Source organism: Strigops habroptila, chromosome 2 (genome assembly GCF_004027225.2).
Source record: "Strigops habroptila isolate Jane chromosome 2, bStrHab1.2.pri, whole genome shotgun sequence".
Taxonomy (NCBI): Eukaryota; Metazoa; Chordata; class Aves; order Psittaciformes; family Psittacidae; genus Strigops; species Strigops habroptila.
Window position 1 is genome coordinate 2,662,382 of NC_044278.2, and position 19,309 is coordinate 2,681,690.

The following is a 19,309-nucleotide window of genomic DNA, read 5'->3' on the forward strand; positions in this document are numbered from 1 at the left end:
CTTCAAGTCACTGTGAAGCCACTGTTGAAATAAAATTCAATTATTGCTTAATCACCATGGTATTCCTATTTGATTTTAATTCGGTCACTGATTAATTACCATTGGTCATTAATAAAGCCCTTTCAGTTCTCCCCACGAGGATGACTTCTCTGAACCATTCCCCTGTGAAGCACAACGAGTCACAGCTCCAAGTCCATTTCCCTTCAGGTGTGCAGCAGCAGATCCAGCAAGTGCCCCCGTTGCCCACTGAGGGCCATGGCAGCTGGAGGCAGCACAGCACATGCAGGCTGGGTCCAAAGAGAGCTGAAGAGAAGGTTCCCGAGAGCAGGAGAGCTCCTGGCACAGGGACTATCCCAGCTCCAGGTCCAGCTTGCACTGGACGCCCTGCCCCTCGCACCCTCGGCGGCGGGTCACAGCGGGGCCCTTTGTGACCCGGTCTGTGACACTCCCCGGCGTGGTCCCGTCCCTTGCGCTGCCCTTCCCTCCCCCTGCCCACATCCCTCCATCGCGCAGGGGGGCAGAGAGACCCCCCAGCCGCCCCAGGGTGGCCTGGCAGGAGCTGGGGGCTCCCCAGGAGAGCAGCTCTGCACTGGAGCCAGCCCAGGGCTGCCTGGGGCAGCCACTGCAGAGCGGGGAGTGAGGGCTCCCCCAGGCCTGGGCAGGCTCGGGGCCAGGGACTGCCACCAGCTGGGTGCTGCCACTGCTGGATCCCGCTTCCTCCTCACGCTGCCAGCAGGGGCCTGTGCTCTGCCCCTGCAGGGCTGCTGCAGGGTTACCAGAACCCGCCAGCACCATTGCCCCCTGCCCCAATCCCTGGCAGGCTTCTGCAGGCGTTGCCAGAGCCCTCCCGGCTCTTGACTGCCCGCTCGGCTCCCACTGGCTTTACCAATTCTCCCGGCCCCTGGCACACCTTCAGAAGCCTGCCAGGCATTGCGGAAGGTGGCAGGGCCTGGCGGGATCTGGCACAACCTGTGCAGGCTCCCCAGCGTTCCTCAAGACAGCATGGACCCTGGTGTGCCCGCGGAACCTGGATGTGCATTTGAGACAGAGGCAGGAGCCCCGGTGGCATCCAGCAATGCCTGCGGCAGCACATCGGGGCTGCTGGAAGGTGGCAAAGGCACTGGCGGGCTCTGGCAATGCCCATGGAAGCGCTTCCACCAGCACTCTTGGAAGGACACCCAATATTCCAGAACATTCCCTGCCTGGCAGGGCCCTGGCAGTCTGCAGCAACCCAGCAGAAGCCTCTCAAGCATTCCAGATGGAGGCAGGAGCCTTAGTGGGCTCTGGCAAGGCTGCGGAATTCCACCGGGCATTCCAGAATGTGGCAGGTGCTCTGGAACTGTGCTAAAGCCCACAGGAGCCCGTCCGGCGTTCTGGAAGGTGGCAAAAGCCCTGGTGGAGCTCAGAAGCCCTCCAGGTATTCCAGGGGGCACCAGGGCCCATGGCGACCAGGAAGACCCCTGGGCACTCTGGAAGCCACAGGTGAACACAGCAAAGGTCCTGGTGGGCTCTGGCAACATCGGTGCAAACCCACCGGACATTCCACAACGCTGAGCTGCCCTTGGAGCTTCCGCCAACACCCGCGGGAGCCGCCCAACATTCCCCACTGATGGTGGCACTGCTGGCTCTGCGGGTACTGGGGCAGGAGAAGGGCCCTGGCTTATGCCGCTCCTTGTGGTGTCCTGGTGGCTGCAGAGGTGACAGCCCAGGAGCAGGCACCTGCATCTCCTGCTGCTTCAGATGTCCCTGCTGGCTCCTCAACTGTTGGAGCTGTTTCTGCTGACACAAGTGCTTCACCCTCCTGTTTGTCCACCCACTGTCCTGCCTGTGACACCACGTGCTTCATTCCTCTCATCTTTCATAGATATTCCCCTGTCCAGGACACAGTGACCAGGTCTGAAGCCCTCTTTTCAGCAGGCTGTCTAGACAAAGGCCCTTCCTATTACTCTCCAGTTGTCTCCTCCCCTCACTCTTTGTTCATTCAGAGTTCTCTCCCCTAAGCTGCTGCTTTGAGCTTTCAGGCAGGAAAGGCTTACAAGTCTTTCCACAGTCTGTCTCCTTGGACAACTCTTCAATCATGTTCACAGCTACCTCTTTGTATCTACCTGTGTCTCTAAACCATTTCTCATGAGATTATCCCTGTGTAGGAATGTGACGCCGTGAGGCGCTGCTTGTACCGGGCACATGGTTCCCAAGTGTATTTTACTGTGTAGGACACTTTGTCCTGCTTTCCTTTGCTTTGCTTGCCCAGAGGAACAATCCTGGTGTACCGGTGTGCAGGCAGGTCTCTAAGGCAGCCAGGCTGGGAGTTGGTGCACAGGAGCTGCACCATCCAGCCGCCAGCTTCAGTGGAGAAGTTGGATGTGAGGAGAAGTGACCCAAGTCCCAGGTGGACAATGAGAGCAATGTTGGGTGGGGAGGTGAGGAGCGAGGTGCTCAGTGCAGCGCTGGACCTTAAGGGCTGCTTTTCCTGCCTGTCCGGGCCTCTGGAAGAGACACTCGGGATCAATGGCAATTGAATGTAATTTTCTAAACTGGAAAGTAATAAACTAGAATGTTTCAAATAACTTTTTTCAGAAGCTTTTTGCAATCTTCCTGCACTCGGAAACCTCCCAACTTGCTGTACAAGTCTCGCTGTGGGTTTCTGGGCATTTGGCAATGCCTGTGAATTCCCCACAACCCATCTGACTTCTTTCATAGCCCTGCTAACAATCCTCAATCACCTCAGATGTCCCAGTTCCTTGCATGCATTCTCCACTTGGATCCATATCCCAGCACTGCACTGCCCGTTCTCCTTATTGTGCTGCCCTAAAATCAGAACTTGAGCTATTCCCCTTCAGCAGGACTGTCCCTTGCTCTTCCAGGTCCTTTTCTGGCCTGTAGCACCCTCTCTGCTGCGCACACCCTGCTCTCTGCCCGCACTAACAAGTGTCTCACAGAATTTTTGCACTTCCCCTGCAGCAGCGACACCTCACTCCAGGAGGTTCCTGCATTCTCCAGGCGCAGGGATGGTTCCTGCATTCCAGTCAAGTTTGGGTAGTGAAGGAGAGGCAGACAGGAAGGTCAGCTCATGGGGCATGATGAGCAGTGTTCAAGCATCCCCAGCAGTGGGCATTCCCCATGTGCCACGCTGAGGCATGTTCCCATGAGGGAAACCTCTCAGAGAACCTTCAGGGTCTGCAGCCACATTCCAAGGGACATCTACTCCTCCTCCACCTACAGACATCAACTGCTCTCCTTTGCTGGGCTCAGTCCTGCTTGTAAGGATTTGTTAAAGCCCTGAACCATCACCTTGCTTCTTGCTAACTTCCCTCCACCCTCTCTCACCTCCCTACACACTGCTCATTGCCACTAGTAACTAACTGGAGAGTTAAGAAGCTCTCAAGGCTTTCCTCAGGGGGTGACCATGTTTCTCCATTCACCATTCATGGATCCTAGAAAGGCCAGTTGAGGAAACCCACCCAGATGTGTGAGGGGAGGACTTCCCTGAGGCACCTCTGTGCTCTTGGAGGCTTAAGTGCTTTTGCAAGGCTCCAGGAGTTCATTTAGTGCCATTCCTTTGGGGTTCATTTCTTGAAACACAAAGCTTTGGGCTAACCTGGACTCTCTAAGTTTCTCTCTAATTTCTTTAATGTTGTTGCTGTCATTCACTCTTACTTGACAAGGTAGCTCTGACTGCACCGTGGGTAACCTCTGGCATGAAGTTGTTAGACCTGCGCTTTTTGTTTCTTTGCTGACTGTTATCATTTAATGGCAACAGCTCTCTCCCAAGAGGAATGCTGCTTTCCATGGATACGCGGAGAGACTATTCTTATGCTGGGAGGAGGCTGTCCTGTAAGGCCTGTCAGACTTGCTCATGCTCCCTCACCATCAGAGCCACTTCCCATGGAACCTCCTCGATCAGTCCCCAAGCAAGTTGAAGTCTGGCATCCACAGTCTGTTCTCTGGTGCTGGCCTTCCTCATGCCCTTGGCATCTGAGTCCCCACTATTGCACACTCATGACAACCAAGGCTGACACCGATGGTCACATCCTGACCAGCTTTTCCTTGTTAGCCAGGATCAGGTCCAGGGGAGCATCACCCTTGTTGGCCCACCCTGCATCTGTGTTAACGGGTTGTCCCAAGATCCTCCAGACTATTGCACCCTGTTGCTTTGCTTTGCCTGGCCAGCGAATGCCGGGGCAATTCCAGTTCCATAGGAACCTGCTCATTAACCTGAAGACTTCCTCAGGTGCTGACAACAGACCTTTTGTGTTTCCCCTCCCTGATCGTTTGTAACTCTGAGCACAATGTCCCTCTTACCGACTCCTCTGATCCCCAGTGACAAAAGCGAACCCAACTGGTTGCCTGTCACAAGAGAACCTCCATAAACCTCCATATGGAGAACCTTCATAAACCCAAGTTCCCCTTCATACATGGGGCATGCATGCTCATCCTTCTTGTCTCCATGCTACACCTCCTGGGGTTCCAGACATCTAAAGGGACATGAGATTAGCTGTACTATTCTTCCAGCGCTAGATCTAAGGAACAGCATTTTAAATGCTGTGCTGCAGCCCCCAGTCATCTTTGTGACCCTCCTCTGGACTTGCTCAAGCAGGTCCATGTCCCTCTTGGACCCCAGAGCTGAATGCAGTACTCCAGGTGAGGTTTCACCAGAGCAGAGTAGAAGGGGAGAATCACCTCCCTTGACTTACTGGTCACACTCCTTTTGATGCAACCCAGCATACAGTTGGCTTTCTGAGCTGTAAATGCACATTGGGGCTCATGTCCAATTTTTCATCTACCAGTACCCCCAAGCCCTTCTCTGCAGGGCTAGAGAAAAAAAACCACATCAACAGAATGAACCTGCTCCTGCTCCACATGGGAGTTATTCCACATCAGTGTTTTTCAACTCGCACACCAGATGTACCCATTCATGAGGTCAGGCCTCTGAACTGGCCCAGCAGCTGCAGGGGATCTCAGCTTCCTCCGAAGTGATGGAGAAGAAGGACGGCCACAGGGACTCGGAGGCCACGCTACACGCCCCGCACGGCCGTACCACACTATTATCGAACTTTTCCAGAAGGGCAAACCGCATTAAACCCTGCTCCGGCGCCCGCACCTGGGAGCAGAGCTCTCCTCGCCCCCAGCCAGCCTCACGGCGGCGCTGCCGGCAGACGCACCCAGCCAGCGGCCCCGGCCGCGCTCCGCGGCTGCCGGGACAGGGTGCCTAAGCCGCTGTAACCCCCTCAGAGCCCCGGCGTGTCAGCCACGCGGCCGCCGGACCCGGCGCTGCCACAGGGCGCCCCGCACCCACGGACGCTTCTCCCCACATCCCAGAGGAGCACCGGGCCTGGCGGGGCGGCCCGTTCCTCCCGCTGCCAGCAACCCCCCTTGCGCACAGCCCCCGCTCCCCGCGGCGCGCACTCACCCCGGGCAGGCGGGGCGGGAGCGCTGGTGTCACGGGAGGCGGTGGTTCCGGACGGAGGGGCTGCGGCTCCCCTTGAGAGCCGGGAACGAGGGACTCCCCCATCTGCTCCTTCGGAGCGCCCTCAGTTTCCCCCGGCCCGGCGGCGGCTTCCGCCGTGGAGCAGGTGCCGCGCTGCGGCCCGTGGTGCGCCGCTGCTGCCCGTGGTGCGCCGCTGCGCCGAGGGAAGCGCGTTGACAGGCTTTGCTGATGGCGCGGGAAGCGGCGGCTCGGAGGACGTAGAGCAGGAACGCTGTTCACCGGTGTCGGCCGGTAACAGAGGCCCGTGTTTCACGCCATTTAACCTCGAATAGTGGAGAGATCGCGATGTTACCACTCCCAACCTATAAAGTTTTAAAGCAATCGCCAGTTGAAAACAATCTCTGCAAGAAATTTTTGTTCTTCGTCTACCCAAGTTATTTGGCCACTATGTGCGAGAGAGAAGTACTCCTTTTTTTGGAGTATTTTTTTCCAATAGGAAATTACACAACAGTATCTCCACTAAAGTTGGAGATAACACGGATTAGATAGAAAATGCAACATAAAACCTTGTGGTTATTTGTATAAAATCTTACTTCATGCACACAAAAGCACCTGGTTTTTAGCTGCATTATTGTTTCATGGACCAAAATCTTGTTCCAGAGCCCGTGTGAGGCTCCCTCAAAGAAATCTTTAGACTCCTCACTGAGCACATGAAAACTTCTAGAAATATTTTTAGTTACCTTTATTAAAGATGTCTATTAATTCCTAAATTCATATGGGGTGAAAGACATCAGGAATATTGGTAGGCTTTGCTAAAGTTTTGGTCTTGTGTACTGACGACTTGAAGCATACAAAGCAGAAATACGGCATACAAAATGCACCAGGCAAAGGTGCATTTTGGAAACCTCAGCAGCCTTACATTGCACACCTAATGTAAGCACAAAGTTAGATGGGGCATAAGTTAGTTACTAGATGGACCTTCTGATTACAGATAAAAGAGGGGACCGTGTTCTATCAACCCCTTATGGAAGGAAATAATGGAGCCTTTCACATCCAAAATACCCGTTCAAATTCCTCCCTTTATAGGGAATGGGTTTGCAGTTGTTCCCCCTTGCGGTGTGGTTGGTACTCACACAGCAGTAACTCCTGCTTCCTGGCACTAGGTGGATCTTTTGGAACAAAAGTTACGTGATTCCGGCGGGTTCCGCGTTCATGGATGCAGCCAGCAAACTCCTAGGTGCTGAATAGAGATATCGGCAAAATATAATAAACGGAAAAAAAGGATGGAAGAGAGAAAAAAGCAAACACTGCTCATCCTGTTCAGTCCTTGTTCCTTTACCATCGGGACCACTTTGGTCACCAGCTGACCCCAAGTACAGGTTAATCAGCATGAGTGTGGGTTACCAGGAGAGAGGTTTTGCCAGGGATGACCCTAAAGTCATCCTAATTGCGCAAACGTGTACAAATTAGATAGCAAAATTTCTCTATAAAGCATTTTTCTTTCATTGGGCTGTGACTTCCAAAGAAGATATTCCCTACTTTATAATTCTGATTTAGCTCATCACAATGTCATTCAACATTTAGGAGACTTTGCAAAGTTTATTAAATTGTGACTATTTTAGTGTAAAGACTGCAATAGTTGGGATATTCAAAGGCATACCTTTTTGTAGCTCTCTGACAAACAGGTTGCTGGCATGAAATTTTGCTTACTTCTTCCATGAGACTTCTAAAGCTTTGAAGAATAAAGTAGTTCTCCAGACTTAAAAGTTTGCATCACCTACATCAAGACTTACAGGATGTTTTCATACAACAGACGGGTGCAGCAGCAGATGCTAAAAACAGGGAGGCCACATCCCTCAGCTGGTCACAGAAAATATTTGAACCTGTTATTTCTGTTCCAAAAATCCACCAAGTACTCTCAGTGTAACTGCTTGAATACCACTAGGATGCATACTCAAACAAGTAAGTATTTATGTAATGGCTGTGATGTTTTAACTGTTAGTAAATGCCGTGGGATGTAAAACCTGTACTTTTGACTGGCTGCAAAACCAGCCACAAGTAACAGGAATGAGAAACACAAAATTCCATGCTGGCCTGGTGTAGACAAATTGACTAAAAGTATTTATTACAATCCCTTTCTAGAAGATAGCACAAGGCTCAGACAAGGGTCGTATGAGTTTTAGTCAGCCCTCTTGCACCCTTTAAACAAGAGATAATGTATTTAAATACTGTTTGCTATTTTTTACTATTTATACAAGCGATAGATTTTTGAAGTAGAATTGATCCTGATATCATCCCTGTCACTGCATTAACAAGATAAAAATTATAAGCTTTGCTGTAAAAGTATGCAGTTAAGTTTCATCATCATGATGTGCAACCTGATAGTAAGACTTGCTATATAGTACTATCTGTTTTGCCAGTGGTTACATTCACAGTTGAAAGTAACTGACAGTTTCCTCCACCAAAGCAAGCTGTGCAGCTTTCGGGCACCTGTATAGGATGGGCCTGGAAGGAAAATGCAGGCAGGAATCTCTCCTCCTGCACACTTCCCTGTGTGGGCCTCTTTGCTGGACAGCCTACATGGGGCTTAGGCATGCTGCGTGCAGGGTTTCTGTTGCTGCAGATCCTGTAAGAAATTTGGAAGAAGGAACTGTTTTGGGTCAAGAAACACATGGGGATTTTTTTCCATTGGAGGCTGAGGATTCGCTGTTGTCTACCCAACAAATACTTCTTCCTGTAAGGCAGATAACAAAAACTACGTGAAAACAATGTTATAGTAGTTCATGAGAAAAGTTTAGGACACACATTACACATCTGGAGCAATTAGATGGGATCTTCTCAGGCAATATGGAACATCTGTGCAGCATGCCTCCCTAATGGCAGTGCAGTAACAAGGATGTCATGATAATTTTTTTATACATCTATATTACACATTTGCTCAGCTTGAGGTCTAGTGTGCTGTTGCCAAAGCCTGCGTGTCCTTTGGCTTTACGTTCCCAGCATTGTCATGCTTGAATACAGTTCTGCTTTCCATGACAGGATTTCCTGGAAGAGTATCAAAGCTGTCTTAGCTCTGATCATTTGTTTGGCACCGGACTGGCTGCCAAAGTACCCACTCCATCAGATTTCAGTCACCCAGCATGCAGTGTGTCACCAGCTTCTCCAGCTCTGTCACTCCAGCTGGGTAAATGCAGCTTTTTGAAACAGTAGAGACATCACCATGTGATGAGCAAAACCATACTGCAGCAGGAAAAACAAATAAACCAGAGAGTGGTTCAGGCTTCCAAATTTATTCCCATTTCCTCATCTTGACCAAGCAGTGACCGAGCATTGACCTTGTGACATTTTTTGCTACCACGAATTACCATTTTGACCTGACTTTGTAAATATAAACTCACTCCATTAAATGACAAATGAACCCAAGGAATGTAAGTGGAAAATGCTCCTTATTTGGGAAAGTCGCAAAAATAATCTTGATTCTTTTCTGGAGCTGTGAACACTTTTTGTGTGTGTCCCTGAACATTCTTAACTCAACCTCCTTAGCCTGAACATAAGGATATTTCCATGCAGGATTCATCTGGGACCAACAGGATTCCTGTATAGGGCTCTGTTTTGGCACAGCTGCTTCCTTTTATTTCCCATATGTCTCAGTGTGGTCTCTAGAACTGTGCTGGGGATCACTGCTGCAAGCAGGCGTGTGTAGCTTCTCACTGTAACATCCAATCTCAAAAGCCAAAGGGAGAGGGAGTGGGGTAGAACCCCAAGCTCACATATGCAACATAAATCAGAAGAACCAGATTCTGCTGAAGATGTGGTTGGTTTGTTTTCTTGACCAAGTTTTCTAAAATCTCTGCCTCAAAGCCTGTGTTTCTGAAACAAACAGTTGTGCAGAAAGCTGGTGATTACAGCAGGTCTATATGAGGCACAGGTGTGTGGGTGCCACGTGAGGGGCACAGCTTGTGCAGGTGATGCTGGTCATCTACCTGGGAGGTGGCTGTAAGACACTGAGTGCATTGGGTCTGGGACTTTGTTCCCGTGCTACCTCAGGGACTAGTTAGCAAGATTTCTCCAAAATAGAGGCCCTGCTTTCTGCTGGTCCCTAGTCCACTGCAAAGCCATAATCGCTTTCCCCCTTCTTACCATCCATCCAAGGATGAAGGCTGCTGAGGTGCATACAGGTTGCCTAGCAAAATCAAAATGCAGCAAGTGAAACGAGGACAGGAGCTATTTGAAGGCGTTTGGTGCTGATTGTCTACTAAAATGGACAAGTGGAGAACAAACAGAAAGGCTGATTAAAGAGGAATGGTTAGAGGGTAGATAGAGGCTGGATAATACCTCAAGTGGGAGATGCAGTCTGTTCAGGTGTGTGACAACGGGCTCTCTTAGTACGCAAACTGCTTCTACACTAATGCAGTAGTAGCATGTGCATTGGATTGCTCCAATGGAACGTTGCAACAGCCCAATTGAAAAAGAAACCAGACTCCTGAGAGTTTTTCATTAACAGCTTTGCTGCTAACTAACTAAGCCTTGGTATGTCGCAGAAGTCAGTTTCGGAAACTTTTAACCCTTTCCTCTACTGCTGTTGTATTGTTTTTGAAGCACCATGCTACCCTCATCCACAAATTAATGTCTAGCTTATAATCGGTTTTGTTCATATGTACAAACCCCAGTAAAAAAAGTTGAACACAATATACACACTGGGAAATATAATCCTCGAATATGTGTCAATAACATGATTGTTCTGTAAAATAATCCTGCCCATGCTTCCCTTCAGAGATCTCTTCCTCTTTATGCGAGTTGTGTCCACATTGGAGACACTGGCTGCACGTGCCCGAGTCTCATTCTCTTCACAGCGGTCTGAAAAAGCAGTCAGGTCCATGTCCACGTCCGTGTCGTGAAAGCAGCCATCGAAAGCCATTGCTTGCACTGCATCAATACTATACATTCCTGAAGCCTGGCAACAAAAAATAGTTATTCTGTATCTAGGAGCCATGTTAGTAAATCATAAATAAATAAACCAGAAAATAAAGCAAGATTTCTCTTCAGTGTTGTTCCTTCTGCGGACAGCATATGGAGAACAGCGCTACCACACAGCATTGCTACCTGTAGAGCCTGCCCCACAGACAACAAAAATTTTGTGTTTTTTCCCCTGTGATATTTCAACAAAGGAGTTTACATATGGGGATATTCTTGAAGCAAAGGTTTGAAGTGAGTGCTTCATAGAAAGCAAATGTTTTAACTTGTGCACATTTCTGCGTCAGGCACACTTTTCTAAGAATGACCTTGTCATTCATCTGGTCTTGGGACAAAAAGGCATCATTAAACTCATCTCCCTAATTAAAAATGGCAAAGCAGGAGAAGGAAAAGTACACTATGCTTCACAGGAAATGGGAAGGAAAACCACATGACTGCATTCCCTGGTATGTTTCAGAGAGAAGAAAACCACTTTGATCAATAGGTATTTGAGAAGAGAATGAAGATTGCCTTCCTCTGGGAAGAGGGAATCAGGAGTTGAACTCCCTAGCCTCTGCCACAAGAAAAGGAAGGGAGAGGAAGCACAGCTTTCTCAAGATCTCAGAGAGGATGATAAATTTCCTCCTTTCAGGTAAGTAAAATAAAGTGAGATACAGAATGAAGTCACAGACATGGTTATTGCACTGTTCCCACAGTGCTCTATCAGGATTACTCCGTGGCTTCTGTGATGCTTTCTGAAGGCAACAAAACACAGAGAGGATTGTACCTTGCCCCGTTTTTTGAGTTGCTTTCTCTCTTCAATTGTGGTGAGATAGTTCACTGCTGCATATTCGATGACAGACAGGAAGACAAAAAGGAAGCTGATCCATAAATACACATCCACAGCCTTTATGTAAGACACTTGAGGCATTGAGGCACTAACTCCTGTCATGATGGTTGACATTGTCAGCACTGTAGTTATACCTGCCAGAGAAAAAAGGGAGGTTCTCATAATACTGGCCAGCTGGTTCTGTTTAGCTCATCAACTTTGCTTGGACAGCACAGCTCTGTGAGGGCACATTGTTGACACTGCCTTTAACTTTATTGCATGCGTTCTGAAAAGTGGAGTGGACCATGAAGGACATATCATATACAATACTGAAACAAGTAAATCATCTCTCTGCTCAGTGCGTGCAGTTAGAGCTGTGGCACACCAGGTTTGAACAGTGGGAACCCAAGAGTGGTGATTCAGCAGCGTAAGGAACACATTTCTGTGACAGCTTTAAGCACTGCTGTAGAGAAATGTAAGCAGGTTTGTGGGCTTCCCTCACTTCCCAGAGCCAGGGTCTCCTCTACACACTTTCTTGTCCCAGAGAAGCACTAAAGAATCACCAGTTTCCCTCCCTTCTCAAATTGTACTTCTTGAGAACATGTATCAGCTTGTATGTCTTTGTCATAACTCCATGTCTCTCTAAAAACACTCTAGCATAAAAATGCTGTATCCATTGAAACGAAGAAACAGGTTTTGTTTACTTCAGTGTGTCTGGAATTTCACCCTCATCCCTCCAATCTCTTCTTACATGCAGCTATTCATCTCATTTTGTTTTGCTTTGTCTCAGAAAAAACCCGAAGACCAACAACCAAATGAGGCCCTGCTTTCAAAGGGATGAATGTAACACTGGAAGTGAAGACATCTCAATAATACCTGTGAGACAGCACTGGCTGATGGCATGGCCTTTCAGCTGGGTCTCACTGTAGACTTTCTCCAGTTTTATGCTAGTTCAAGTCCATTAGAACATACAGGAGTTTTCTCTCTCCCTCTCTGCAAGTTCCTTAGGTTGAGGATGGTGTTTAAAATACACTACATAAGAGGAAATCAATTTATTTTAAATATGTATACTCTATGCTAGGGAGCTAAGCTTTTTAAACTTTGCTGTTAAGATTGCCTATAAATTATGTATGCTTATGCTAATGAAATGTGCATTGTTCATAGAACTCCTGATGCATAACCGTCTGCAGAAATCCTTATATAAATTAAAAAACATGATCAGCAAAACCATCTGGACAACATTACAAATGACCTACTGAGAATTAAAACTTTATTTTTAAAGATGAAGTTAAAATTTCTTATAAACAAAAGGAGTTGCTAGATGAATTAATAAAAGGAGGTAGAAGTTACCATAGTTTGTTTTTCAACTAACAAATAGATTTATAACTCATGTATTAGTAACTTTAGACTGTGCCAATAGAACGGGATCTGAGGTAGCTACAGTCCTACTTTTTCTAGATTGATATAGCTGTAGATAAAAGTTGAGGGCGCCTTCAGTACATGCAAGTTTATTTCTTACAAAGATCCTCAAATTTTCACTTGTCTAAGAAATATGCAGTTGGCTTCTGGGACTAGCATCAGTGAGAAGAAAGAACAAGAACATCTTTACTAGTTCTGAAGCCGGTAGTTGCACAACACAGATGCATTATGGTTACATTAGAAATCTTAACAAATTTCCATTAGATCTTCACAGAGATGCTAATCTGGAAAAAAAAAAAAACTCATTCCAATGCCATCAGCATTAAATTCTCAACAAAGACAGTCTTGAGGTGGTATCAACTAAAACCCAATAATGTTATTAAAAAAAACACTGTAATTAGTCATTTTCTCCTGAGCTGTAGTGTTCAGAACTAAAACTGTGAGAGCAGAAAGGTGCCCAACTTACTCTTTGGCTTCCACAGAAGCCTGTATGCCTTGCACAGTTAAGGCACCAAAGGAAACATTTTCAAGGTGCCAGAGAAAGAAAGGCTTTGCTACATAGGACAAATCAGGAAACTGGTTCCAAGTCGGTAGGAAGATACCAAGTGTTTCTAGAGAGAAAGCAGAGCTGCAAAGCTTTTAGATAGATTGCATTATGCCTATTAAGTATCTCTGATGAACCATGGATTTGGGGAGGGATCTGACTACCAGTTACTACCTGTTACTTTGCTGGGAAGAGGGGAGGAAAACCCCCGTCTGTGCAGGAGGAAAAAGGAAAAAAAGTAATTCAGTAAAATTCTACATAAGGAGACCAGCAGAATCATCCCATTTCCTTCTGTGGTGTGTGAGCTGTTTTCTAATATAGCAAAGAAAGCCTGAACAAACATCCCATTTCCAAATGTAAAGGTTGACTAAAGGAGTTTGTGGTATTGACAACAGTGGCAGTAATAGTTGTTCAGGCAGTTACCTGATATACTTGCTTATGTCCTGTGTAAATAAGAAGCTAAAGTAATTTCAAGACCTCTCCCCTGTCCATTCCGTACTTCCCAGAAGAAGGTATATTAAAGGTTTACCTAGTGATACCCTGGCAGGAACGGCTCTTCTGTCAATCCAAAATGAAACCCAAGACAGCATCACCATCAGCATGGCAGGGAAGTAGGATTGTAGCACAAAAAAGAAAATATGTCTCCGAAGTGCAAAGTTTATAAAAAGTCGATTGTACCAACCTATTGCAAAAAGAGAGGAACAGGTTGAGGGAGAAAAGAGCTGTGTTATTTGTGAGCTCTGTTCACTGGCCTTCTCCTTTCAATTGGAATGGTGTATTCTCATCAGTAATAGTAAATACCTAAGAAATATTGCCACCACCTTGGTTTTATATAGTACTTTATTAACTGTCCTTCATCCCTCATTAAAATACTGCTGCCTTGGGAGCAAAGCATCATGACTGCATAAATAAAATACCATATTATAGTTGAAGTTAAGAAATTGGGAAAAAAAAAGAAAAAAGTAAAGAGACTTCAAGTGAAACTGCCGGGAGAATACACACAGAATGTAATTGTCCAGTCCAGCTAGGAAAGTAAAGCCAACACCCTGCCTCCCCAAAAATTAGCCTGCCTTCTCTGGTTCTACAAATACCCAGCACTAAGCAGCACTTTTCCTACCGTCAGGCCGGTTTGCCCGCCCAGCGTCGACGTTAGTGGAAAGGGTGCCATCTAGTGAGTTTTGGTGGCACGGTCTGTCTGTGCAGCAAAGCATGGGTGCTATACCTCCCATATATGTGTAGTGTCTATGTGTAGTGAGGTGAAGAGAAGACAAAAGTGGCTGGCTGCGCAGCATCTGCCTGCCCAGTACAAATAGAGACATTAAGGAGCCTGTGTTGGAGCAGTCATGCCATCACAAGTAGGGCCTTTATAAAAAATAATGTATCAACAAACAACCCACCTAATATTAAACACGCTTTATGTGCTTTCACTTGTGGAGAAGGTTTTTGGGTTTAAAAATTATTTTCTCAAAAATGGATTGAAATTGTTGCTCCCTTGGAGGCCTGGGAACGCCAAAAGCCAAAATGCTACATGTGTAGTTCTCTGAGATGCACAGGAAACAACACGCAGAACCTAAAATGCGGAAGGCTGCTCTGTGAGCAGCATTTTTGTCCATTTTTTGCCCAAGACTCTTCAGGGAAAGATGGCTCCCCTTAGAGTTGTGCTGATTGTTCCCCACTATTACTTACTTCAGGGGCAGGGTACGTATGTAATCATTTTCATCCAATAAGAAGCAAAATAAAAGAACAAGAGAAAGTGAAGCCTCCTGTGAGAAAGAAAACCTCAAAGCCAAAGAAAAGTATGTGCTTACAAAGGGCAGTGCTCTAACTAAAATACGGTACACACGTTGTTCAGGTACTTCCCAGGGTCCCTGTGACTTAAAAAAAAGTCTTTCCTTTCACCTTTGTCCTGCTGAGTAAGCTCATCACCAAAACATCTGCATGTAAGTGTTAAGCAGTTACACTGCAAAAAGTCAAAGGTGCTGTGAAGGTGCTGCAAAGGCCTGAGTACTGGGGTGGTGTGGGGTTGCACTATTGTGCACAAGGCCGTATTTGCTTGCATAAGTGTTTTTGGTGAGAACAGCAAGGCAGAAAGAAGCCAGCTGAGTTCCTGGAGCCCAGTTTCAACACTCAGTGGTAGCAGTTTGGTGGAAAACATCCCAGTCTCCTTCCTGTAACAAGGACAAATTTGACATAGCTCTAAGCAAGGCACAGTTACGATAGTAAGGTATTGCTCGCCCTCTTCTCACATGACAATGCCTCTGGAGCTCTGTTCTTAGCTCATACACGAGCAAGAGGTAAGGATGAAGAACCTGATCAAGCTGTGAATTCCCTACTGCTTCATCTGCATCATAATTTAAACTGGCATTACTGCATTCAGTATCAGCCACTGCAGACTTGAATGGCTCTTTTTTAAATGCAAAAGGAAGCTGTCCTATAAATAAAATACAGTAAATAAATCTATTTGCAGCTTTCCTGTATGTTTTCAAGGCTTTTTTCCAAAGTGCTATGCATTTCATCATATTATATGGAATAATTTCTATTTACTTAATCTGATTGATATCAAGGGTAATATCCACAATGAAATGAATTGCCTCAGACTGGTGAGTACAGTAGCAAACATGCTATTTGATCTGGTTAAAAACATGGTTAGACTACTTATATGGAGAAGTATTTAAAAATTTATAATTGCATGTACAAATACAAAGAAAGTAAAACCCACCTTGCATGAAATCAAGGCTATAATAAACTCCTAAAGCTTTGTGCAGTTTGCCAGAAAGCATAGTTCTGGTTCTACAGGGAGAAATAAAAACCTGTCTGGGGCAGATACCTGTAGTTAAACAATGCAGCACTGACATAAAGGGATTTTTTTTCTGCAACTTTGTGTGTAAACATGGAACATTAAGAAAACCATGAATTAGACCTCAACAGGTTATAAATGCTATCGTGTGGAAATCTTCTAGTTAGTAGACTTTTAGTGCCATATTATAGCTGCAAATATGAGGAGATTTTAGACAATAAGCCACACTGGGGTTCCTCATGTTTTCTCTCTAGTATTTGACCCTTTAGGGTATACATTTTCAAGCTTTTCTATGTAACTAGGACACAAAGATTCCTGTAAAACCAGTGCTTCAAGGGCTTTAAGAGAAACAATTTTGCAAGAGCTCACACCAGTATATATTTGGTTGTTGTGCATTTTTTAAGATTCTTATTTTCAGATGTTAAGTTACAAGTATTACGGGCTCTTCTTCTAATATCAAGAAAGCGTTACACTGGTAATGTAAGGAAAAACAAGGACCCAGGCCAACAGACCAATGTGATTGACAGATCTCATTTTAACTGAGATCTCTAAGCAGTAACAGTCATTTATTAGCAATGAATTTGAATTTGAAAAGTCATTACTATACCAGTACTGCTGTAAAAAGCCAGTCCACTGGAAGCACTGAATTCTTCAATGAAAAACTGGGAGAGGGAGATGTGCTCATCTGTGCTGAGAGACTTGTTTCCATGTTTCCAGTATAACATCAGATCATCTTCATTATACGCATCTATGAGAAAGTAAAAACTATATCACCTCTTCTGCTGGTATAATGCTACTCTTTTCTTTTCTTAGGGATAGGAGACCACTCAAACTATTTGGGAAAACCCCAAAGAAACACTTTTTTCACATCAATTTGCCACTTAGTTGACATGGACACTTTTCAAGGACCACATTCCATCTTGTTCTAAGTGGACCCCAGTCCTATGCCCTGTTACCAGCTTACGTGACAGATGGGGGAACATGGGCTTGCTCAGGGTCACAGGGCATTTAGGATCAGAACTCTAGAACTGCGACACTGAGCAGACTGCCCGAACACTGGGGATCTGTTCTCTTTTCCAAAACTAAACAACAAGCCAGCATCCCAGTTTTAGTCATAAACCAAATAGAAACAAATTTTGACATAGCAAAAGGCTTGGCAAAACAAAATTGCCGTTTGTTGCCCAGCTCTACAACTTACTGCAGACAGCTGAGTCAGGGATGAGAAAGCAGATATTTCACAGTAACACAAGCACTTGTTTTAATTTTTCCATGAGGTTAAATATTGACATTTTACTTTTAACTTGCACCTTTTTCTCAGTGGAAAAAAAATAAAGAAAAAACCCACAAAACATGATTTTTGACAGAGGAAACATTTTTAGATTCAGGCCTTGGAATATCAACCCAGTCAAAACAAAGCAGGGTGCATCATGGTTTTTCTATCTTCCCAAAGCTCACTAAGTTCTGGAAGGATCCCAAACTGGTCACAATTTAACCTCTACAGGTTGAACGGTTCAGGTCGCATGTCAAAATGAGTTGAAAAGGCATTGTTAACAAGATGGAGTATGGAGTGCGGCTAAGAATGCGCGTGTGAAGAACAGGTATGAATTAAACTTACAGCTTTCCAGTTCTAAAGAGCAGTTCTGAGTGTCCAGAGGAAACCTACTGAAATCCATGAAACACATAGCAGAAACTGTTATTCTGCAGAAAGGAAGAGAAAAACAGAAAATAAATTAAAAATTTCACACTTAGAGCTGGGCAGACAACTTAGTGAGACCCCTGACCCATCTGCTGCTTAGAATCCTAATGATTGAGTTTTTGAAGTTTTTTTAGATGCTTCTAAAGTTGCTTCAAGACAGTGAGATAAAACTAAATCAGTGAGAATATATTTTTTAAACATAATTAGTCTTTCTTACTGAGTACATTACCTTTTGGTTTTTAAACCCTTTACTGGCCTGATCCTTCATGAGCCTCTCATACATTTTGCTTTGAAGGGTTACACTTAGGAAGATTAACAAGGGGAGTTCACATTTCTTGACTGGGTTTCTCATAGATTGAAGTAGGTAATATTACAGATTACAGCAAATATTATTCCAGCAAATAATATTCTAGCTGTTTTCCCAGCTAGAATGCTTATAATAGTTAGTTGCATAAAAAGATAAGCTGCAATTTCTGGAATCTTACTCTCCTCTTCAACACCATTTAAATGCCTTATACTCTAAAAAGCTTAAGGAAATCTAGGAAAAAACATTATTTTGCATTTCACCTGCTTTTTCACCAGTGTTTAAAAGATAACTATTCCTTAACATTTTAACCAATAAACAAACAAAAAGGCTAGAGGCAGCAATTTAAATATGGTAAATAATACCAAATTTCCCTTTCTTGTCACAGTTTGCATGTCATTTGATGTTTTAGTTTGATTTTTCAGTTTTTCCCAAACTGAATCCTACAGTTTTAAGTATGAGCTATACTGGTTATATAAGCAGTATATGTAACTGCTGGCTGGTAATCACACTGTATCTTAAATTTTACAAGTGTAAGATTTTACTAGCTTGTAATATGATTGTCAGAGTGGTAAATCTTTAAAATCATGCATAATACTTCCAACTATGGATGTTGTTTCCGTCTTTTAGCTATCGACTAAAGGATCAGGGGAACGACAAGAAAATGTTGATTGAAAATAAAAGACAGACTGTTTTAGCAACAAATCTGGATTTTTGTTCCACTTTGCTTCAATAAAATCCTGGATGCAGTGCTCTGAAGGAGAACTGCAGAACATGCAGATTTCTTGCATGTAAGTATTTGGAATATAATCTACCCAGTGCATGTAAAACTGGCAATACAAAAAGGGTGTTTTAATGAGCATCTGATTCTCTGGGAACATACACATTAACACCACTAAGCTAGAAAAATAATGTTTCACCTTAATAATTTCAAAACCTTAGTTCACCAACCTTCAGGTCACCCCTTTCCCTGCCTCTGTTTGTTAGGAGTTGATAGAGAAGGAAAAAGACAGGACACCTGCCCTTTGTGCATATGTCCAGGAAGAAATCCACAGGTTTGGCAGGAACTCTGGGGCTTTGCTATTCACTGGCACAGGAAGGTGAGGCTGGCTGCAAGCTCACCTGGCAAAGCAAGGAGGAGTCAGCCAGTATACGCCATCTGGTAATGGCAGAGTTAGGAGAAGGTAACTGTGGGAGAGGACAAGGGCAAGGAAGAAAAGTAGAGCACCAGCTTGCAAATGTGATGTAGGACACAGGACAAGGGCTCCCATCAGAGGGGAATCCAAGCGGTGAGCAGACATAGCAAATTGATTCACACCATGTCTGTCCCTCAGCTCTA

General features: G+C 45.3%; 1 protein-coding gene across 6 annotated transcripts in view; it reads right to left on the bottom strand.

The window, feature by feature from the left end:
- Positions 1-9,570: 9,570 nt before the first annotated feature.
- Positions 9,571-19,309, bottom strand: part of LOC115601567 (gamma-aminobutyric acid receptor subunit rho-3-like) — a 28,576-nt gene continuing 18,837 nt past the window's right edge. For 5 of the 6 annotated variants that reach the window (XM_030471765.1, XM_030471766.1, XM_030471763.1 and 2 more), the window contains 5 exons: positions 17,586-17,668; positions 16,578-16,718; positions 13,703-13,855; positions 11,169-11,365; positions 9,571-10,382 (listed from right to left, as the gene is read on the bottom strand). In XM_030471765.1, the coding sequence (XP_030327625.1) occupies positions 10,080-10,382; positions 11,169-11,365; positions 13,703-13,855; positions 16,578-16,718; positions 17,586-17,668 (877 nt within the window). In that variant the 3' untranslated portion in view covers positions 9,571-10,079. The remainder of the gene's footprint in view (positions 10,383-11,168; positions 11,366-13,702; positions 13,856-16,577; positions 16,719-17,585; positions 17,669-19,309) is intronic. The other variant, XM_030471768.1, reaches the window with a different exon arrangement.